We start from the raw sequence: 17,515 nt of genomic DNA, 5'->3' as shown, positions 1-17,515 counted from the left end.
GGAGTGAGATGCCCCTCCTCTGCAGCTACGATGGTCCCAGCTTAAATGCCTGTTGGCTTGTCTACACTCCACACCACCTGGCCAAAGGTATCAAAGAAACAGGGACCCTGTCTTGTTCACTGCGCTTAGCAGAAAACATTACCCATGACAGATGCTCAGTAATGTTTGATGAGTTATATCTAAAGTTGATGGGTTTCCACTAGTTGTACCAATTTTCCTGCTAACAAATGGCTTCTACCCATGGGCTACAACATGCATGATTGCTCTATGATTCCATGGTATTCTGGATGCTTCCGACAAATCCTATGAGATATGGAGGTAACTCAGCCACGTGGAATTCTTCTAAGGCTTTGGGTCTGTCCATTATCAATCTTTTCTACACAACTGGGTGAGCTAGGGAATAACACAGAACCCAAATAGAGGCTGTTGAATCTCACTTCCAAATTTTCATTTCCAAAACCTATGTGAAAAAGAAATGGGGAGAGAGAGAGAATTGCTGCTGAATAACACGTCTCTGTAGAAGCCACCAGTACCTCCCCGCTGACGAAGTGAATGGCTTTGTTCGTATTCAAGAGATGGCATCATCTGCCGTGTCCTGTTCCCCAGGGGAGGACCTCACATGTCCCATTTTATTAAATATCTAGTGACCAAACGGTCATCTATTACAAACGTTGGAGTTTACAGGGAACTAAAATAAAATAAACTAAAATAAAAACGCATCCAGTGCTTAAGTCATCCTGAGAACCCAGCAGGGCCAAGTTCACTCCAGGAGGTGCGTTTTCAGGACATGGGTTCCTCTTCTCACATCTGTTCCTAAACGTGCTCTAATCAGACACCTGCCCCTGACCCAATCGCCAACACTCCCCTGTCCAGCTCTCCGAGGACCTCCCCCAGGCTGGTTCTCGGCCCTTCTCTCACAGGCCGGACAGCACACTTGCCCAGCCGGTCAGCCCTCCTCCTGGGAACATCTTCTTGCCGCGGGACACTGCCAGCTCCCAGTTGTCCTCCTACCTCCTGGCAGTAAGTGCACAGCAATCCATGCTGGTTCCTCCTCCCACAGTCCTCTACAGAACACCTGCTGGGCCTTTCTCCTCTGTCTCCCTGTCGTTGCTCACTCGGCCATATCATTCATGCCACCTCGACTCTGATGGCCATCAGCAGTCTGTCTCCATTACCAGCACACACACACACACACATCCCATTAATCCAGATTCGTATATCCGACGGCCTGCTTTCTTGGTGGGCTCACAGGAACTGCAACCTGAAAATCCAGACCTTCCCCTGCCTGCTTCTCCCACATTCTTGCACCTCTCAGTAGACGGTCACTCTATTCTTCCAATTCCTCAAACCAAACATTTCAGGGCACCTTCTCATACCCACACCCCACCCCTCAGTAAATCCCACTGGCTTTTCAGAACACTCGGAGAATGAGCACCTCTCCCGGCGGCCACCAGCTGGACCAAGCATCATCTTGCACGTGATTACTGCCATGGTCCCTCATCCAGTTCCCCGATTCCACCCTCACACAGCCACCGTTATAACCTTAAAATGTAAATCTGATGTCACTCCTTGGCTCAAAACCCTCTGATGGCTCCCAAAATACTGAGTGAAAGCCAAAGCACCTGTCACGTCACAGGCCTCCACCCATCTGGCCTCCCCTTTCCTCCTGCATCTTGGCTCCTTCTGCCCTTCTTCCTCACTTCCTCTACCTGAGCCACTCTGGTTTCCTCACCTCCCCAATATGGTGGTGCTCCCTCTGTCAAGAACACTCTTCCACCTGGTGGCCACACTTCTCACTGAAATCTTTCCCTGGTCACTAGAGTTAGACTGTATCCCTACCTCCTTTGCACATCCACCTGCGGTCTTTCCACATAGCATAATTCATGCTCTGATTTTACTGATTATCTGTCAACCCTCACTATAATATCAGCTCCTGGAAAACAGAAGCTATTGCTATATTTTCAGCTCTCAGAACAGGGCCTGGCAAACAATAGGCATTCAATATGTTTGTTGTTGTTGCTGTTGTTGTCATTATTTTGTATTGGGAATTTAACTCAGGAATACTTGACCACTGAGCCACATCCCCAGCCCTATTTTGTATTTTATTTAGAGACAGGGTCTCACTGAGTTGCTTAAGCGCCTCACTTATGCTGAGGCCGGCTTTGAATTCACGATCCTCCTGCCTCAGCCTCCTCAGGTGATCCTCCTGCCTCAGCCTCCTCAGCTGCTGGGATTACAGGCACGTGCCACTGTGTCCGGCAAAAATTCTCACAATGAACATCAACCATCTTGAGATCTGGTGGAGGTGCCAGTTAACTCTGGTCACAGACAGTGGATGAGGAAATTAGCATCAGTGGCTCCGAATGTGTTCCAGCAATATATGTCCACGTTTAAAACTTCATTTTCATGTAAGTGGGGTGAGTCTCCATTTAAAAATCAGAGATGAGAAATTGTCAAGTTTTAATGGAAATATTAAACCAGTCAGCACACAAGAAAAATAATCTATTGTTTTACAGCTGAAGGTAAAGGGTTTGTTCACCTTCCCTGAGAGTCATCATAGAAGAAATCACACCTGCTCCTAAGGGCTGGGCCAATGATGGCTAGGAAAACGGGCCACGTCACACCCATTCGGGAAGGACCCACCACCCCTTCACTTAGTGGCAGGCCCTGAGGGGCCCTGCACACCCTTGGTTCTCCCCTGTCCTGTCTTCTACTTGCCGCTTGCTCTGAGAAGCCCGTGATGTCGGGGACTGGCTGACCCACCACACAGCAACTGCGGCCAGCTGGGTTAGCCAGGACAGGCATCTCCCTGAGCCCTGCACAGGACTGCAGGGAGAGGCCACGTGCATGTGGCACTGATCAGCACGGCCTCACACCTCCACTCTCAGCCTCCTGCAGGCCTCTGCGCGGCCGGGTTGTATTTTGTCGTCTGTGACTTCGGGTGTGCTCTGCAGGAATAATTCAGGGTGACATAGTCATGTATATTGCATCATTTCACACTCAAGTTCAAGGACCTGAATCTCAACGAACGCTAGCCCACTTTAACACATTCCGTCTGCGAAGCTGCAGGCTATTTGCACCTCATTAAAACAGGAGACAATCAGAGCACTGCATTCTGTCTCCTGAAATGTTAGAACCCGGCAAGACGGTGGCGCTAAGCAAGGTGCGTCATCCACACACCAGAACTGCTGTGGAGGTGGGTGTCCATGAGGGGCGCTCACCCCAAACCCACAAAGCGGCTCTTCCCCAGAACCCAACGCACGTTCAATGACACAGCCACGCCACGTCACTGAGGCAGGAGACCTGTACTTCAGAGTTCCCACTCTCCCACTCCCATGTTCAGACCCGCTGAGGCTTCCAGGGTGATCCAGGGAGGCACCTCTCTGCCTGGCTCCCCACCTCTCTGTATGAGGCGCTGCCCTATGGGACTCCAGGGTCCTCCTGGCTCCCACAGTTCAGTTCTGTCCGCCACACCACCTTTCAAACCTCTGCATGATTTCCCCACAATCCAGTAAATTAAAAACCAACTCTAAAAGTCAGTGGGTCACAGATCATCGAAAAACACTTACCCCACCACCTGTTAAACATCCCGGTCCCCTGGGCCTCAGGGCACAATGACGACATGGCCAGCATCTCTGCGAGTCAGGGCCAGCAGCCACCCATCTGATCCCTGATCAGTGACACTGACGACCAGTAAAATCTGAGCACCAGCATCCTTTGTGTGTCCTCAGACAACATGGCTGGGACAGATGAGCATGCATCCAACCAACCCAGGCCAAACTACAGAAGAAGTTAAAAAGACGGGCCAGCAGTTAGAAGGTGTGCCACAGCAGCCAGGACTTCAGCGGCCACCACCCCGGAGAGACCACATGAAGGTGAGTCACATTGGCCTGAAGGCTGTTACGGATTCCAAAGCAGATGAGAGGCCCAGGAGAAGACACCCAGGGCTCTGAGCGAGCACAGGAGAAAAGCCACCTCATGCCTGAAGTGGACAAGCGAGAGAATGACATGCACCTCAGTTCCACCACCTGCAGATGACCAGCGGGGGCCTCTGGACGGATTCCCTGGCAGCCCTTTAAACACAGAGTCACAGAATCTCACGCTAGAACCTAAAATATTAAGTGTCTACCCAAAGTTGCTCAATCCCCGTGAAATGCACTTACATCTATCTTTTTTCCATTTACCACAGTCCAGGCGAATGTTTAAGGGAGAAGGAAAAGGTGACTCAGGGGTGGAGCGCTTGCCTCACACATGTGAGGCTCTGGGTTCAATCCTCAGCACCACAAAAAAAATAAATAAACAAAGTTTAAAAAAAGAGAGAGAGAGAAAAGGAACAGACACAGTATTCTCTAGATTTTTTTAATTCAATGGTAAACTGCAGGTTAAATTGAAGTAGGCCAATTCGAGACTATGAATAATGTATGTTTTTCCCTTGTTCTGGAAACTTCTTAATAGGCCAAACTTATGTAGGTCCCTATCAAAGAGCAGCAAGGGGAGATGTCTGATCCTAGAATCAAACATTTTTTTTTTTTATTCAAGCCCCATTCACTCACCATGTGACCTCAGATACATGAGAGCTTGCTTTCTTTAACTCTAAGATAAAGATGATAAAAGTTCCAGCATCAAATACACATTGTGAGGATTAAATGAGATAATTCATGAAGAGCTTTAGCAAGGCCAGGCTTGCTAGACTCTCAATAAATGTTGTCTCCCTGCGAAACCATGAGCTTCCCATAGACAGGCTTCAACTAAACCCACTCACCTTCCTGTCCCTAGGGTGAAGTCCAGTAATTGGCACAAAAAGGGGAATCTATATCTGTTTTTCAAAAGCTTTTAAAAAGGAATTAATGGTTGAAATGAAAACCCAATGAAGGTTTAACAAAACATCATCTATTATGAATATACACACAGGTGTGTCTGCTTGTGTATGTGTACAATTTGTGTATATGATACATATATACACAGCCTGTGTGCTTATGAGGCAGACTGAAAGGTTAAAATAAACCATAATTTTTCATGAGCAGTTTGCCAATCATAGCACCATGAGATACAAAGAACTAAAAATAAAAACCTTGAGCCATTTCACAGTATAGTGATTCAAACAGGACCCCACAGACCTGGACATACACTCAAAGTTACACATGAAATCTGACTGTACCCACAGAAACAGGCCAACACTACAAAGCCAGTCCTGCAGAGAGTCCCTCAACCCATGCCAATTCCTGTGCTGGTACTGAAGAGTGACTAGCCAACAGTCTGGGTCCATCGAGGCATCCATATTTCTGGCTGAACAACAACTGCTTGGAATTGTGCATTGTGATTTTAGAAACAATGGAGCTGGGTAAACGGTAAAATGAAATCATAGGTTAAAAAAATCACTAACTAAATAGCTGATGAATTATTCTGTAGCCAATTAGATTCCCATCTTACAGGAAGAGTTCTCATTAGAATGTTTCTCATCAGAAATGTCGGGTGTCCCCCAAAAGCCCCTGTGTTGACGCAGGAATCTTCAGAGATGAAATGACTGGGTGATGAGAGCTGTGACCTAGTTGGTCCATCCTAGTGTGAACAGACTGAGACAGAACTGTAGGCAGGTGGGGCGTGGCTGGAGGAGCGGGGACCCTGGGGGCTGCCCTGGAAGGGAGCATCTTTCCTGCAGTCCCTTCCTGTCTCTGCCTCCTGGTCACCAGGAACAAGGGAGCAGTGCTCCTCACTGCGCCCTTCCACCATGATGTTCTGCCTCCCCTTGAGCCCACAGCCATGGAGTTGGCCCACCGTGGACTAAACCCCCCAGACGGTGAGCCGAAATAAACTTTCCCTCCTCTAAGTTGTCCTTGGTCACAGGGACAAAAACCTAACTAACACAGACAACAGAGACCTGATGCTTGCTATCCACAGAGGGAATTACAAACTGGCCCAGAGAGGTTTTTATTTGGCCTATGCCAAAAAGCCATAGATGGTTTTCTAGAACCTGGGAAATGTCACATAGAAACTGATTTCTGGATTCATTTAAAAAGAGAAAAACAACAACCAAAAAAAAAAAAAAAATCTAAAGATCTGGAAACTTTAGGTCCACGATCAGCAGAAAATGAACAATATCTGTGTCTGTGGGTCTCAGTCTGCCCTAAGTATTGGGAAAAATAAAAGATAAAAATTAAAAAAACAATTCTTCCTTGGTAGTGAGACATGTGAGACACAGGATGAGGTGGTCTGACTCGCAGCACCCGGGCCACCTGGAGGACGTTTCTGTAAAGCCGAGCTGTAATGCCCACTCCATCTAAGGGCCTGAGTTTGCGGCTCCTGCTGCAGCCGCCACGCCATCCTGGCCCTCAGGTTCACGGCTGCGGTGTCCTTTCCTGCTCACGGCTGTAGGGCTCTCGCTCCACCTGCACTGACTCGACATCCCTGTCCTGAGACAAAGGAGCTCTTGACCTTGAAGTGCCACAGAGTGGTCCCTGCCAGTATTTCTCTCCTCTGCTTTGTCTTTCCCCCACTTCTCTCTGCATCTCTGGGTTTTGTTCGAAGCCAAAATCCTGGAGCTGAGTGAGGAAGAACAACTGTCCATTCTCTTCCCCAGGTGCAGGGGGGAGGTGTTACATTCTGCTCCTCCATTTGAGGAAGGTCTGGAAATTCCACAAGAAACCTAAACAGGTCCCTTCAGACCTGTGAAACGCTGCTGGCCTCCTGGGTCTGAGTGGGGCTGAGCTCTCACAGAGGCACAGAATAGGATGCCCTGGGCCTGGCACTGAGCAGCTGGCCAGGAGCCCAGGAACTACAGCCTTAACTCTTCCTGCCTGTACTGTGGAAAGGACACTTAACAAACCCAGGCACATTAAACTCCTCCACTTCAATAGGCCACACCATCCCTACTGGAAAGGCCCTCCTTCCTGATCAAAATCATGTATCAGCTAAAAGACAACGTGAGCAGAAGTTATGGGACCGTCTGACTCTTGCCATTTACTTCCGTGTGTTCCATGTGAAGGCTTAGCGACCAGTGGTCTCCATTCTCTGCCTCCACCAGAATCACCTGAGGGGCTGTTAAGACCCAGCGCCCTGGGTCCCACCCTGGAGCTTCTGTGTGTCTGGGCTTGAGAACACAAATGTCTGTGTTCCCAGGTGAGGCTGGTACTGAGGAAACAGGTTCAAGGACAACAGTGAGAAGTCACTAGAAGCCACCACCCGTATGTGGCTCGGTGTCTTGAAAAGCTTGGTTTAAAAACTAACTAATGAGAATAAATTTTTAAAAAGAAAAGAGAAAATAATTGTTAAAAAGAAAAAAATCTTTAGTAATCATTTATGATAGTCACATATTGACAGATGCCCCTTCAGTTTCCCTATTCCACAGGGACAGTTGATCTCTGTTACTATCCAAACAAGAATGAAGAAAGCCCTCAGAAAGGCCACCCTTTACAGCTCGGCTTCCCAGAAATGTCTTCCGGTTGGCCTGGGGTGCTAAGAGTCAAACCACCTCATCCCGTGAGTCTCAGATGTCTCACTAGCAGGGAAGAGTTGTTTTTGTTTTTTAATATCTTATTAGTGACTATTTTAAGCTTCTGTGTCGACAGAGCCATCTTCAGAAACGCTGCTCACAAACCTGTCATCTGCTCATGGTTAGCAAAGTCTCCAGTCAGATCCGTGCTAAGAAGGTGCTGCCAGCTCCAACAGGGGTCCCTCAGCGGGTCCGCCCTGCACAGTGCGCTAGTTTTCTGCTACTTCACAGATCACATTCCAGCTGGTATGTCGCCCTGCATCTCTTAAAGACGCTGTGATCTAAAGCTACTCTGAGAACATGCAAGATGGTTCCATTAACACATACTTAAGTCAGTTTGGAAATGCACACACACACACACACACACACACACACACACACACTCCCCCAAACCCAAAGCACTGAATTTCCCCTCTCTTTCTATCTTTGAAAACAGGAAACAGAATGCTTCTTTCACTCAAAGGTTTTCCTCGGGAAGCATGACTGAGATTATGATAATCCTGCCTGTTGGCAATTAACACATAGAGGTTCTCCTCCAACAGGTCTCTACAGATGGTCTCCTGAAAGGTGGCCTAGAAGTGAGCATGTGTCGCAGGATAAAGCTTCCAGGCTGCTCTGTGACAAGCCTTCAATTCCCTGTCCCACTTGCCTTCCCCTATTGAGAATTGATGCATCAAGTGCTAAAAAGAAAGAAAAAAAAAAGTGTCCGATTCTTACTTGCTGATAATTTCCCAAAATAGCATCTATTCAACCAGAATGGCTATATTCTCTAAAGTAAAAAATTAGGACAGTCTGTCAGCAGAGCAAAATATTTTAAGTCCGATCTGCCAGTTCCATTACTCAAATAGAAAGTTCCAGAAGTTTCCATGTAGAAGGCTTTCTAATTTTACCACCTATTGATCTGTCGTCTAAGGACTTTCTTTGTCCTAATAAACACAACTGCGTTTGCCCTTCTGGTCGCAGGTTAAAAACTGTTCAGTTAGCCAGTAGATGTCAAAGAAAACAAACTAGGCTGAGTCCACTTTCACAAAAACCCTATTCATAGATGAATAAGCAGTTCAGAAACTGTAGCTCCAGCAAAATGTGCCGGAAAAGAACAATGACGTGGAAAAGCATGTGAAGGCAGGGTCGGAGTGTGCCTCTATTTTAAATGACCACCTCCATGGCCAGGGAGCCATCAGGACGAGGGGAGGGCAGGCAGGTCACCTAACCCTGGGGGAGAGAAAGAAACAGAAGTTCCAATTTCAAATATAATATCAAGTTCCTGAAACTTGAGGCTATGGCTGTACCCAGATTTGGCTACAGAGAAGCTGAAACCACCAACATGGGAGTCCAAGACACCATCATCTCCACAATATTGCAACACCTTTCAGCAGGGCTTCCTGAATTCACTGCTGCCCCAGGAAGCCACGAGAATCTCTCCAAACACAGATCAGATAATGTCATGCCTCTGCTTCCCATCAGAAAAAAAAAAAAAAACTTGCAAGCACCTGACAGTGACATACAAGACCCTACAGATCTGGTCTCTTTGTGTCTCTCACCTCCTCTCCATCCACCACTCTACAACCCCACCGCGCGCTCACTCTTCAGGACTCCACAACCTTCCATTCCACAAACCCTCCAAGCTCATACCACTTGGGCCTTTGCATATGCTATTAATGCCCTCTCCTATGATGCCCTTCTCCCTAGTTTTTCCATGGCTGGTTCCTTCCTGCCATTCACACCTACATGTCATCTTCTCAGAAAGGCTTCCCTGATCATTCCATCCAAAGGAGCCTTAACCCACCCACTCTCCTTCACATCTATGCTTCACTTTCCTTTTGACGCGTATCAGTTCTATTTTCTCATTCATATGCTTTGTATTTGTCATCTCCCACACCTACCACACTAAAGCAGGGACCACCCAGATCCCTGCCCCTAAACAAGACCTGGAAATGACTCAGTCCTCGGGAATCACCATCAGCGCTCCATAGCCACAGCTTCCCCATCGCAGAGTCAATAAACTACAGATTGAAAAAAATGTCTGGAATGGGCACGTTTAGACTTTTTTATTCCTGTCATTATGCCCTAAAGATACAGCATAACTACTATTGACATAGCATTACCTTGTCTTAGGATAGTCTAAGTAATGCAGCAATGACTCAAAATACAGTGTGGGATTCGGGCAGGTTGTGTGCAAACACTATGTCAGTTTTCATAAGAGACTGAACCTCATAGAATCATTCATTCCCTTACTGAGCTAGCTGCCTTCTGAAACAATACAACACAACCAACAAACTTCAACAAAGGAACTGCTAGTAACATCCCAGCTGCAAAAAGGTCAAGTTCAAAAACTCTAGGATCCTCCATAAGCTGTGTACTGAAAGCAAGGAAAGAAAAGGAACAAGTCCCGTGACTATAAATCCCAAAGAAACAATCAGGAAAGAGGTTCCTTGAAGTTGCCCCTTCCCACACCTGGGATCAGGAAGGAACTGGGAGGTGCCCACCGTGACCAGACGAGGAACCAAACAGAAGCCCGTGAAATCTGGTCCTGGCACCTCCCCTTGGATTCTGGACAACCCAGTTACCTTCCAAAAGCCTCAATTCTGCTCATCTGCAGAATCTGCTCATCTGGACATATCCAGGCCTGTGAAAAGATTGGAAAGAACAAATCTTTTGGAAGTGCTCTGCTGAACTCATGGAAGTAAGACTCCATTGATTCATTCAAAGCCTAGGTCATGGCCAAGCTAGGGATGCGACTCCAGGAAGAGCAGGATTGAAAGTGAAAAGGGAAAGTGAGGTGAGAACGTGAATGTCTCCAAGCACAACCCGTTAGGGATGGCCATGGGAAAGCAGGACACTGGAGTGGTGAGGCAGACCAGAGAGGTATTCAAAGTTACACCCAATGAGATGCAAAACGCTGGTCTGATGGATGAGACCAGGCAGGAAGAGTCTCCTTCCCCCTCTACTTGGGCACAGGATTGAGACACTGAACACAACATGACCTTCCAAACTGTGAGAACTGTGCTGGTTATTTATTCCCGAAGTGACAGTCCACGTCATTTCCCATCATTAGTGAAGTCTCCCCTCAAAAATCAGGTAAACGTGAAGAACCCCAAGTAGTCACAGTCTACAGGACAATGCAACTAGCCAAAAGCCCATCTTGTCCTCCAAGTCCCGCTGAGGATCTTGAGAACAAGCTGCAGCCATAGTGACCACCAACCACCCCAAAACTCCTCCTTCCTAATTGCCTGAAGAATAAAAAATAAACAGGACATTGTGGGAACTCTTGAAGTGCTGAGGGATAGGTGAGAAATCTCAGGGGAAATGTCTCATTTCGTTTGCTGAGAATTACCTGATGCTGTTGCTAGGTGGTGCTTATATAAATACAAGCACACGCCCTAAGATTGCTTTTCTGTTTTAATGAGTAGCTAAGTCAAGCATCCTCAAATTAAATGTCATTACTCCAAAACTTAAGTAAAACAGACTAAGCACATGTCCGATCAGATAACTCAATGACATAGTGGCAAGACTTATCAGTAAAGTTCAAAAACATTCTGCAGCTATGTCCTAGAATTGGTCTTCTCAACTTGTAATGGCTTCATGGATTACCAGGGGACCTTGTTACAACACAGATTGCGAGTTAACAGGCCTGAGCTTCTGCATCTCTGAAAAGCCCCAGGAGAGGTCAATGCCCCTGGTGAGGGACCAGATGTCCGAGAGGGGTCAGCAATGGACAGTGAGAGCTATCCTAATGTCGTCCTGACTAAAGTCCAGTTACTATTAAAAAAAATTTTTTTTTAATATTGAACTATGATTTGAATTGATTGAACCCCCCCCCCCGCAAAAAAAAATTCATGATGTTGGCAAGAGACATTTGTCATTCAGCTACTCAAGAACCTTCTGGATCAGCTCCAATTCCTGCCCAGACCCTCTGACTTGTTGGCAAACACTAGAGAAATCTCCTTGGCACAGACTGATGAACGTGGATGGTTGGAATTCACCTTAGGACAGACCCAACTGCTCAGAGAGAACAGTTCATGTCCTGGAGCTATAGGATAAAAGAAAAGAGGGAACAATAAAAACAGGAGCAGTAATTTACAGAGCCGGAACTGGGATGCAAATGGAGCCTGACTCCTAAGCCCACGCTCCCAACCACTAAACCTCCCAGCCTGGTGCCAGGCACCAGGTGAAGAAGCCATGGAGCCGGGGACAGCTTGGGCAGCACCACTCACAATATGCCACCCTAAGCACATCCTCTCTCTGCCTCGGTTTCCTCCCTATGTGCTCACATAGTTCCTACCGCTCGTTGGGTTTCCTGAGAGTTAAATGAGGGAATCCAAAAATCAAGCTCATAGATCAGCATCTGCCATATAATAAATGATTCAATCAATTTTTTCCCAATATTATGATCCAGAAAAACCTATCACTGGAGTCAGGAACTAGAATAGAACCAGACAGAGGAGAATGAAAAGAAGTACTTTAACCTATGGATGGAAGGTAGACCTACAACTGCTGTAAGAATGAAAAGTCCTCTCCGTTCTAATGACCACAGAAGCTAAAAGAAAAGTTATACGCTAAACTGGAACCAGGTTACAAAAAAGAACTGGCCTCCATATAGGTGGTGGTGGGAAGGGCATAACAGGACAAGGTGGTATGCTCAAGGGACTCCAGTGGGCCTGCCCTCTAGAGATGACATGGAAATCCACCCCCTACGTGACCACACAGAGAGCCACGTTAAGATTGCTGGCTACCGTCTACTAGTAGACATTACAAGGTAAGAGCACAGGCCAATGCCCGCAATCCCGCAGGCTCAGTTATCCAGGAGGAAAAACTTTGCACTTTGAATGGAGATGGGAAAGGTAACAGACCCTTCTGGCCAGGAAGACTTCTGTTCTTGAATGAAAACTGGGCTGATCATGGCCAAGGGTCGGACAGGCCTGCTGGGACAAACCAGTCCCCCTCCTCCTTGCTGAGCACACTCCCCAATGGCCTGAAAACAAAGACTACTTGCATATCTGCATTTAACCAAACTCCTGAGGCTTAAATTAAGTTTGGAAACAAAGACCTCAGATAAGTCAAAGTTTTGACCTGAGAAGACTTACCAGGAAGAAGTCATAACACTCTTCCTAAAACTAAGCTGGCCCCTGGGCTGGATGAAACAGGAAAGGGTGGTGGGTACTGACAATATGCAAGCTCATCTATGAAAATCAGTGTGTGTGAGCTCCTGTGTGGTAGAGGCACGGGCCGCCCACCACTGTCTATTCTCCCCTTCTTCCTTACTGACCACATCCCAGTTTTTTTCAAGGCCACAATATACCACACTTAAACAAAAAAACAAACAAAAACAAAAAAAAACACTACAGTGACCTCCTCCCCGACAGCATGAGGTGGCCGTGGGACAGTTCTGCAACTAAAATGGAGGCAGGGACCCTGGATGGAATCTCAGAGAACTCTAAGAGGAAGACTCCAAGCCACCAGGCTTAGCCTCGGTGGGTCCTCCTTGCTCCTCCCTGGAATAGGAGCACAATAGCGAGGTAGCACCGCCACCTTACACTGAGGTGTTAAGAATGAAATGGACGTGACATGCTGGGCCACCCCTTTGCCATGTGCTGGGAGTGTCAGAGAAGACACAGGAGCCTGGGCTGCAGACTGCACCAGAGCCCCCATTTCATCCTGCCTGGCCAGTGATCCCCAGACTCTGAGCAGAGAAAAACAAAACCCTCATTTGGTTAATCCACTGGCTCTTCTGTGCAGCCAACTCTTCACGTTGTAAAAGATCCGTTTGTTTTGCAAAAGTCTTTACTGAGGCAAGGTGCCATGAGCTATGAATTAATTTGATTTATAAATAACTTCCTGGCATATTCGTACACACAGAATATACAGAATGAAACATACACACAAAGGAGGATTCTCCTCCACTAACACATAATCTGATAATTAAATCATGAGAATCCTAAAGGCCTACAGATGGCTAAGCTGAAGATTCTCTGTGTGTCTAGGCATGGCCTTTAGAAGAAACTCCTGAGAAGACAGACTGAGATGGAATCTAACCAGTTGGGGTCAAATGCTGCTCTGCTACCCGCCAGCTGGGTGACACTAGTGTCCTGGTTTTCTCAACTACAAGATGAAAATAACAGTTCCTACTTCAAAGGCTGGTTGCGCATATTAAATGAGTTGCCATTCATACAGCACTCAGACCTATGCCTGATGCAATACTAATATTTACTGAGCATTTATTAACATTATGAGAAAACTGAAAACTAGATGAATTAATTCATTCGGCAGACAGCAACTTCTTTTCTAAGGCATGAAGCTGGCTTATAATATCAACATGAGCTCAGCTGCAGATGTGGCCAGGCTTAGTTTTAAACCTCAGGCTTTCTCTAGGGCTCATAATCACCACACTCATATTCACACAATACCAAGAGTGGCAAAGTCTACATGAAGAGCTATTTATCTGGGGATGTATTTATAAAATGAGGGTTGGAAGGAGAGATTAGCAGAGACCACTAAAAATAGTCCTATAAGCAAACAACTTTGCATAAGTCAATAATTTATTAAAAGTCAATACCTGAACATCATTATTATGAAAAAAACATTCATATGCCATGCAGTCTGGAAGAATGTGGCCTCTTGTCACCTACGTCAGTCATACATTGGCTCCTTTCATCTTTTTTTAGATTCAAACAAAGAAAATATCCAGGTCTTTCTATGAGGTTGTACTTAAGGGTCCAAAAGTGCACAAGTATTTTGTATGAAGTTGCCAAGTGCTAGCCACAGGTATGTAACCTAATAAGTATCAAAGGTATTCAGCCACCCACACTGACTCTTTCAGGTCAATAGAAAACTCTTTCTAGATGAAAGCAACCTTGGCTCAGTCACAACGGCAAGGCAATTGGATACCAAAAACACATTTTAATCAGCTCTTCCTTTTAAATGCTAAACAAATATAACAGCCTGTGAATTTACACTTCTCTCCCAATCCCAAGAGGGGCCAAAAGAAAAAAAATAAATAAAAACACCAATGACAAATCTTAAGAGTGTGAAGATCTCACTCACAGCTTCTTGTGTGCCCATTACCATTTTTCTTGTTGTACATTACCAAATAGGCTGGTAGAGACTCAGAAAAGTCAAGATGTAACCCTTTCGTGCCTCTAGAGCAGTATTGTCCAACAGAAATACAATGTAAGCCACAAATATGAACCATGGATAACTAAATTTTACTTAAGAAGGTAAAGATAAATAGGTTATACTAATTTTAATGACAAATTTAACCCAATATAAATCTATTGGGTTACTATCAATATGAAATAAATGTAAATACTATCAACATGCATGCAATAAGTTTAAAAATTATTAACAATCAAACATTCTTTTTTCATACCTAGCCTTCAAATGTCACATGCATTTTATATTTAGAGCACTTCATAATTCAGAATAGCCACATTTCAAGAACCCAAGAGCCAGTTTGGCTATTGGCTACCATTACTGAACAGAGAGGTTCTAGAGGCCAAGTTGCTGAAATCACCAGTTTCTCATACTGTCCTTGAGGATGGACATACAGGTGAAATCATCACCACCTTAGTCTCAGCAGTTGCTAGGTGGGGATTTGGTAGCATCTTGAATGGAAAAATATACTTCATTTCCAATAGGGCATTATGTAAAATTGTGGGTGTGTAACCGACTTGATTCTGCAATCTGCATTTGGGGTAAAATTGGGAGTTCATAAACCACTACAATCTAATGTATGAAATATGATATGTCAAGAGCTTTGTAATGTTGTGAACAACCAATAAAATATATATATATATATATATATATATATATATATATACACACACACACACTTCATTTCCAACTAGGGCACTGGCAAGTATATAGCTTTTAAGTCTACCCTGCACTGGCAATGCTATTTACCATTTGTCCAGACAAATGGCGGCACCGTATCCAAGTACTTGTTGTTTTCATCCTTGTTTCGCCCAAGAATCCAGGAAATCCTGGTCACCCTTCTCAAGGAGGATGTATTCTTTCCCTTCCCCCAGAGGAGCGGGAAATGGTCAGACATACCCAGAGCACCACCCACACACCTGACAGCCCATTCCAGTGGTCTATGACAGGCACAGGCATGAGAAATGAGATGATGGGTTTCCATGATGCTGCAGCCATGGGTGAGACGTTTGAAGATGAGCTGATCTTACCAGCATCACCTACCTCACAGGCCTACTGGGACGGCCAAGGGCAATAACATAGAGCTCTTAGCAAACTGTGAAGCGCTATACAATTCTAGTTATTATTATTGAGAAAGGACACCATTCCTCACCTGAAAGAGCAGATAGAAAAGACAAAAAAGAAAAAGACAGTAACTTCAAACAGAGGTGCTGAAGTGGGGAGGGGGGACCCCTGAAAATCTGCTGGTCGTTGGTGGACTTTGTTCTCTTGGAAGAGTACAAAGAGGTTTGAGAAGCCTCCAGCACCTTTTGCTGGGAATCTTGGGAGGCGCTAAAAAGTACCGACAACGAGGAGTAAACCCTCAGCCCTGTTTCGCCGCCCATCACCCACTGCGTATCCTCGCACAACTGAAGACAGGGCTTCAAAACAGATCTCTCCTTCCCAGGAGAAATGTGGCCTGAAAACCCTGCGCCACCGGGGGGTACTGGCGCCTTCCCCCGAGCTAAAGTCACCGCCTCCCCGGGAGCCTTGGCTCTAGGTTTCTCTCCAGCGCAAACGCCGTGCTGCCGGCTCTATCGTCTTTTCCAACCAAAACAGACAGGCTGGGCCAGGGCCGCGGTCTCCCTTTACCTGTCCAACCGCCCGGTCATGCCCGCGGACTGCACTGGGCAGGCAGCATTTACAAGGTCCAGCGATAGTCACCCACACAAAGGCGCCTTGTGCCTCTGCGCTCGCGAACGGGCAGCCAGTTTCCCGGGCACGGCACCCGGGCAGGCAGGGAGGGCGCCCCCAGCGCCAAGCCCCGAATCCCCATTCCTTATCCCCAGAGAAAGGCAACCCCTACTCCTGTTTTAAAGATGGGGCTCCCTTCGGCTTGCCACAATCCGCACCCCCGAAAGGAACAGCTCAGAGCTGGCCCACACGAAAGGGGCGCAAAGGCCACTCGGCAGAAGTTTGCATTGTCACCGCGCTGTGCTCTAGTCTTGTCTCGCCTGCAGGAGGGGCTGGGCACCCCCTCCCCAGCTCCAGCCCGCCCCACTCCAGGGCTGCAGGACGCCGGGGGCCCCCCAGGTCCGCTCACCTCTAGTCCAGTCCACCACCTGTTTGGGGCTCCACTTGGTCACGGGTTCCATGGTAAAGGGCTTCGCTACCCGCTGGGCTAAGGGAGTCAGCGGTAAAGTGCTGCCTGCGCCGCGGCTCGTCCCCTGCGCGCCAGAGCGCCCCGTCAAGGCTGCATGGCAGCGGTCAACGGGTCATCCCGGCGCGGCTCAGTCAGGGGAGTGCGGCCCGGCTGCCAGCCCAGGGGACAGCTGCGCAGCTCCTCCTCCAACTGCCACAGTCCAGCTGCGCTCTCCTCCTTTCCCCGCCGCCGCCGCCGGGACCCCGGGCACAGCTGCTGCTCCTGGGCGACAGCAGTAGCGAGCACGCAGGGCTGCGACCCCAGACGCCTGGCCTCAGTTCGGCCCGGGACTCTCTCGGCCTGGGACCGCTTCCTCGGCTCCCAGAACGCGCGCTCCGCTCCCCTTGGGCTCCTTCTGTGCGCCGTGTGCTCTGCTGGGTCCCAGCTCCGCGTGCGCTGGCGCCCGGAGCCTTCCCGCCCGCGGGCCCCACCTCCTGCGCCGCGCTCAGGGGCCGCCCTGGCAGGGAGGAGCGCAGAGCGTGCGCGCTCGGATTACAAAGTTTCAGCTCCCGGTGTCGCTACCCGAATAAAAGAGGGGGCGGGGCAAAGACCCGGGAGACACTCCTGGAAGGGGAGGATCCGACTCTGGTTACTTTCCCTGGTTAAGCCCCGAGAGCGCACACCCTGAGCGTCCCGGCCTTACTTTCCTTTTCAAGGGGCGGGCTGTAACTCCAGCGTGCATCCTGGAGAGCCGG

The 17,515-nt window shown here is 47.6% G+C and overlaps 1 protein-coding gene across 2 annotated transcripts in view; it reads right to left on the bottom strand.

Annotated features, from left to right (window-relative positions):
• Nucleotides 1-17,297, bottom strand: part of Cnksr3 (CNKSR family member 3) — an 87,287-nt gene extending 69,990 nt beyond the window's left edge. For both annotated transcript variants that reach the window (XM_026393804.2, XM_077801757.1), the window contains exon 1: nucleotides 16,722-17,297. In XM_026393804.2, coding sequence (XP_026249589.1) covers nucleotides 16,722-16,773 — 52 coding nt within the window. In that variant the 5' untranslated portion in view covers nucleotides 16,774-17,297. The remainder of the gene's footprint in view (nucleotides 1-16,721) is intronic.
• Between the last annotated feature and the right edge of the window lie 218 nt (nucleotides 17,298-17,515).

Source organism: Urocitellus parryii, chromosome 8 (genome assembly GCF_045843805.1).
Source record: "Urocitellus parryii isolate mUroPar1 chromosome 8, mUroPar1.hap1, whole genome shotgun sequence".
NCBI classification, from domain to species: domain Eukaryota; kingdom Metazoa; phylum Chordata; class Mammalia; order Rodentia; family Sciuridae; genus Urocitellus; species Urocitellus parryii.
Note: the sequence above shows the minus strand (reverse complement) of the source record. Positions and strands in the feature narration are given on the sequence as shown.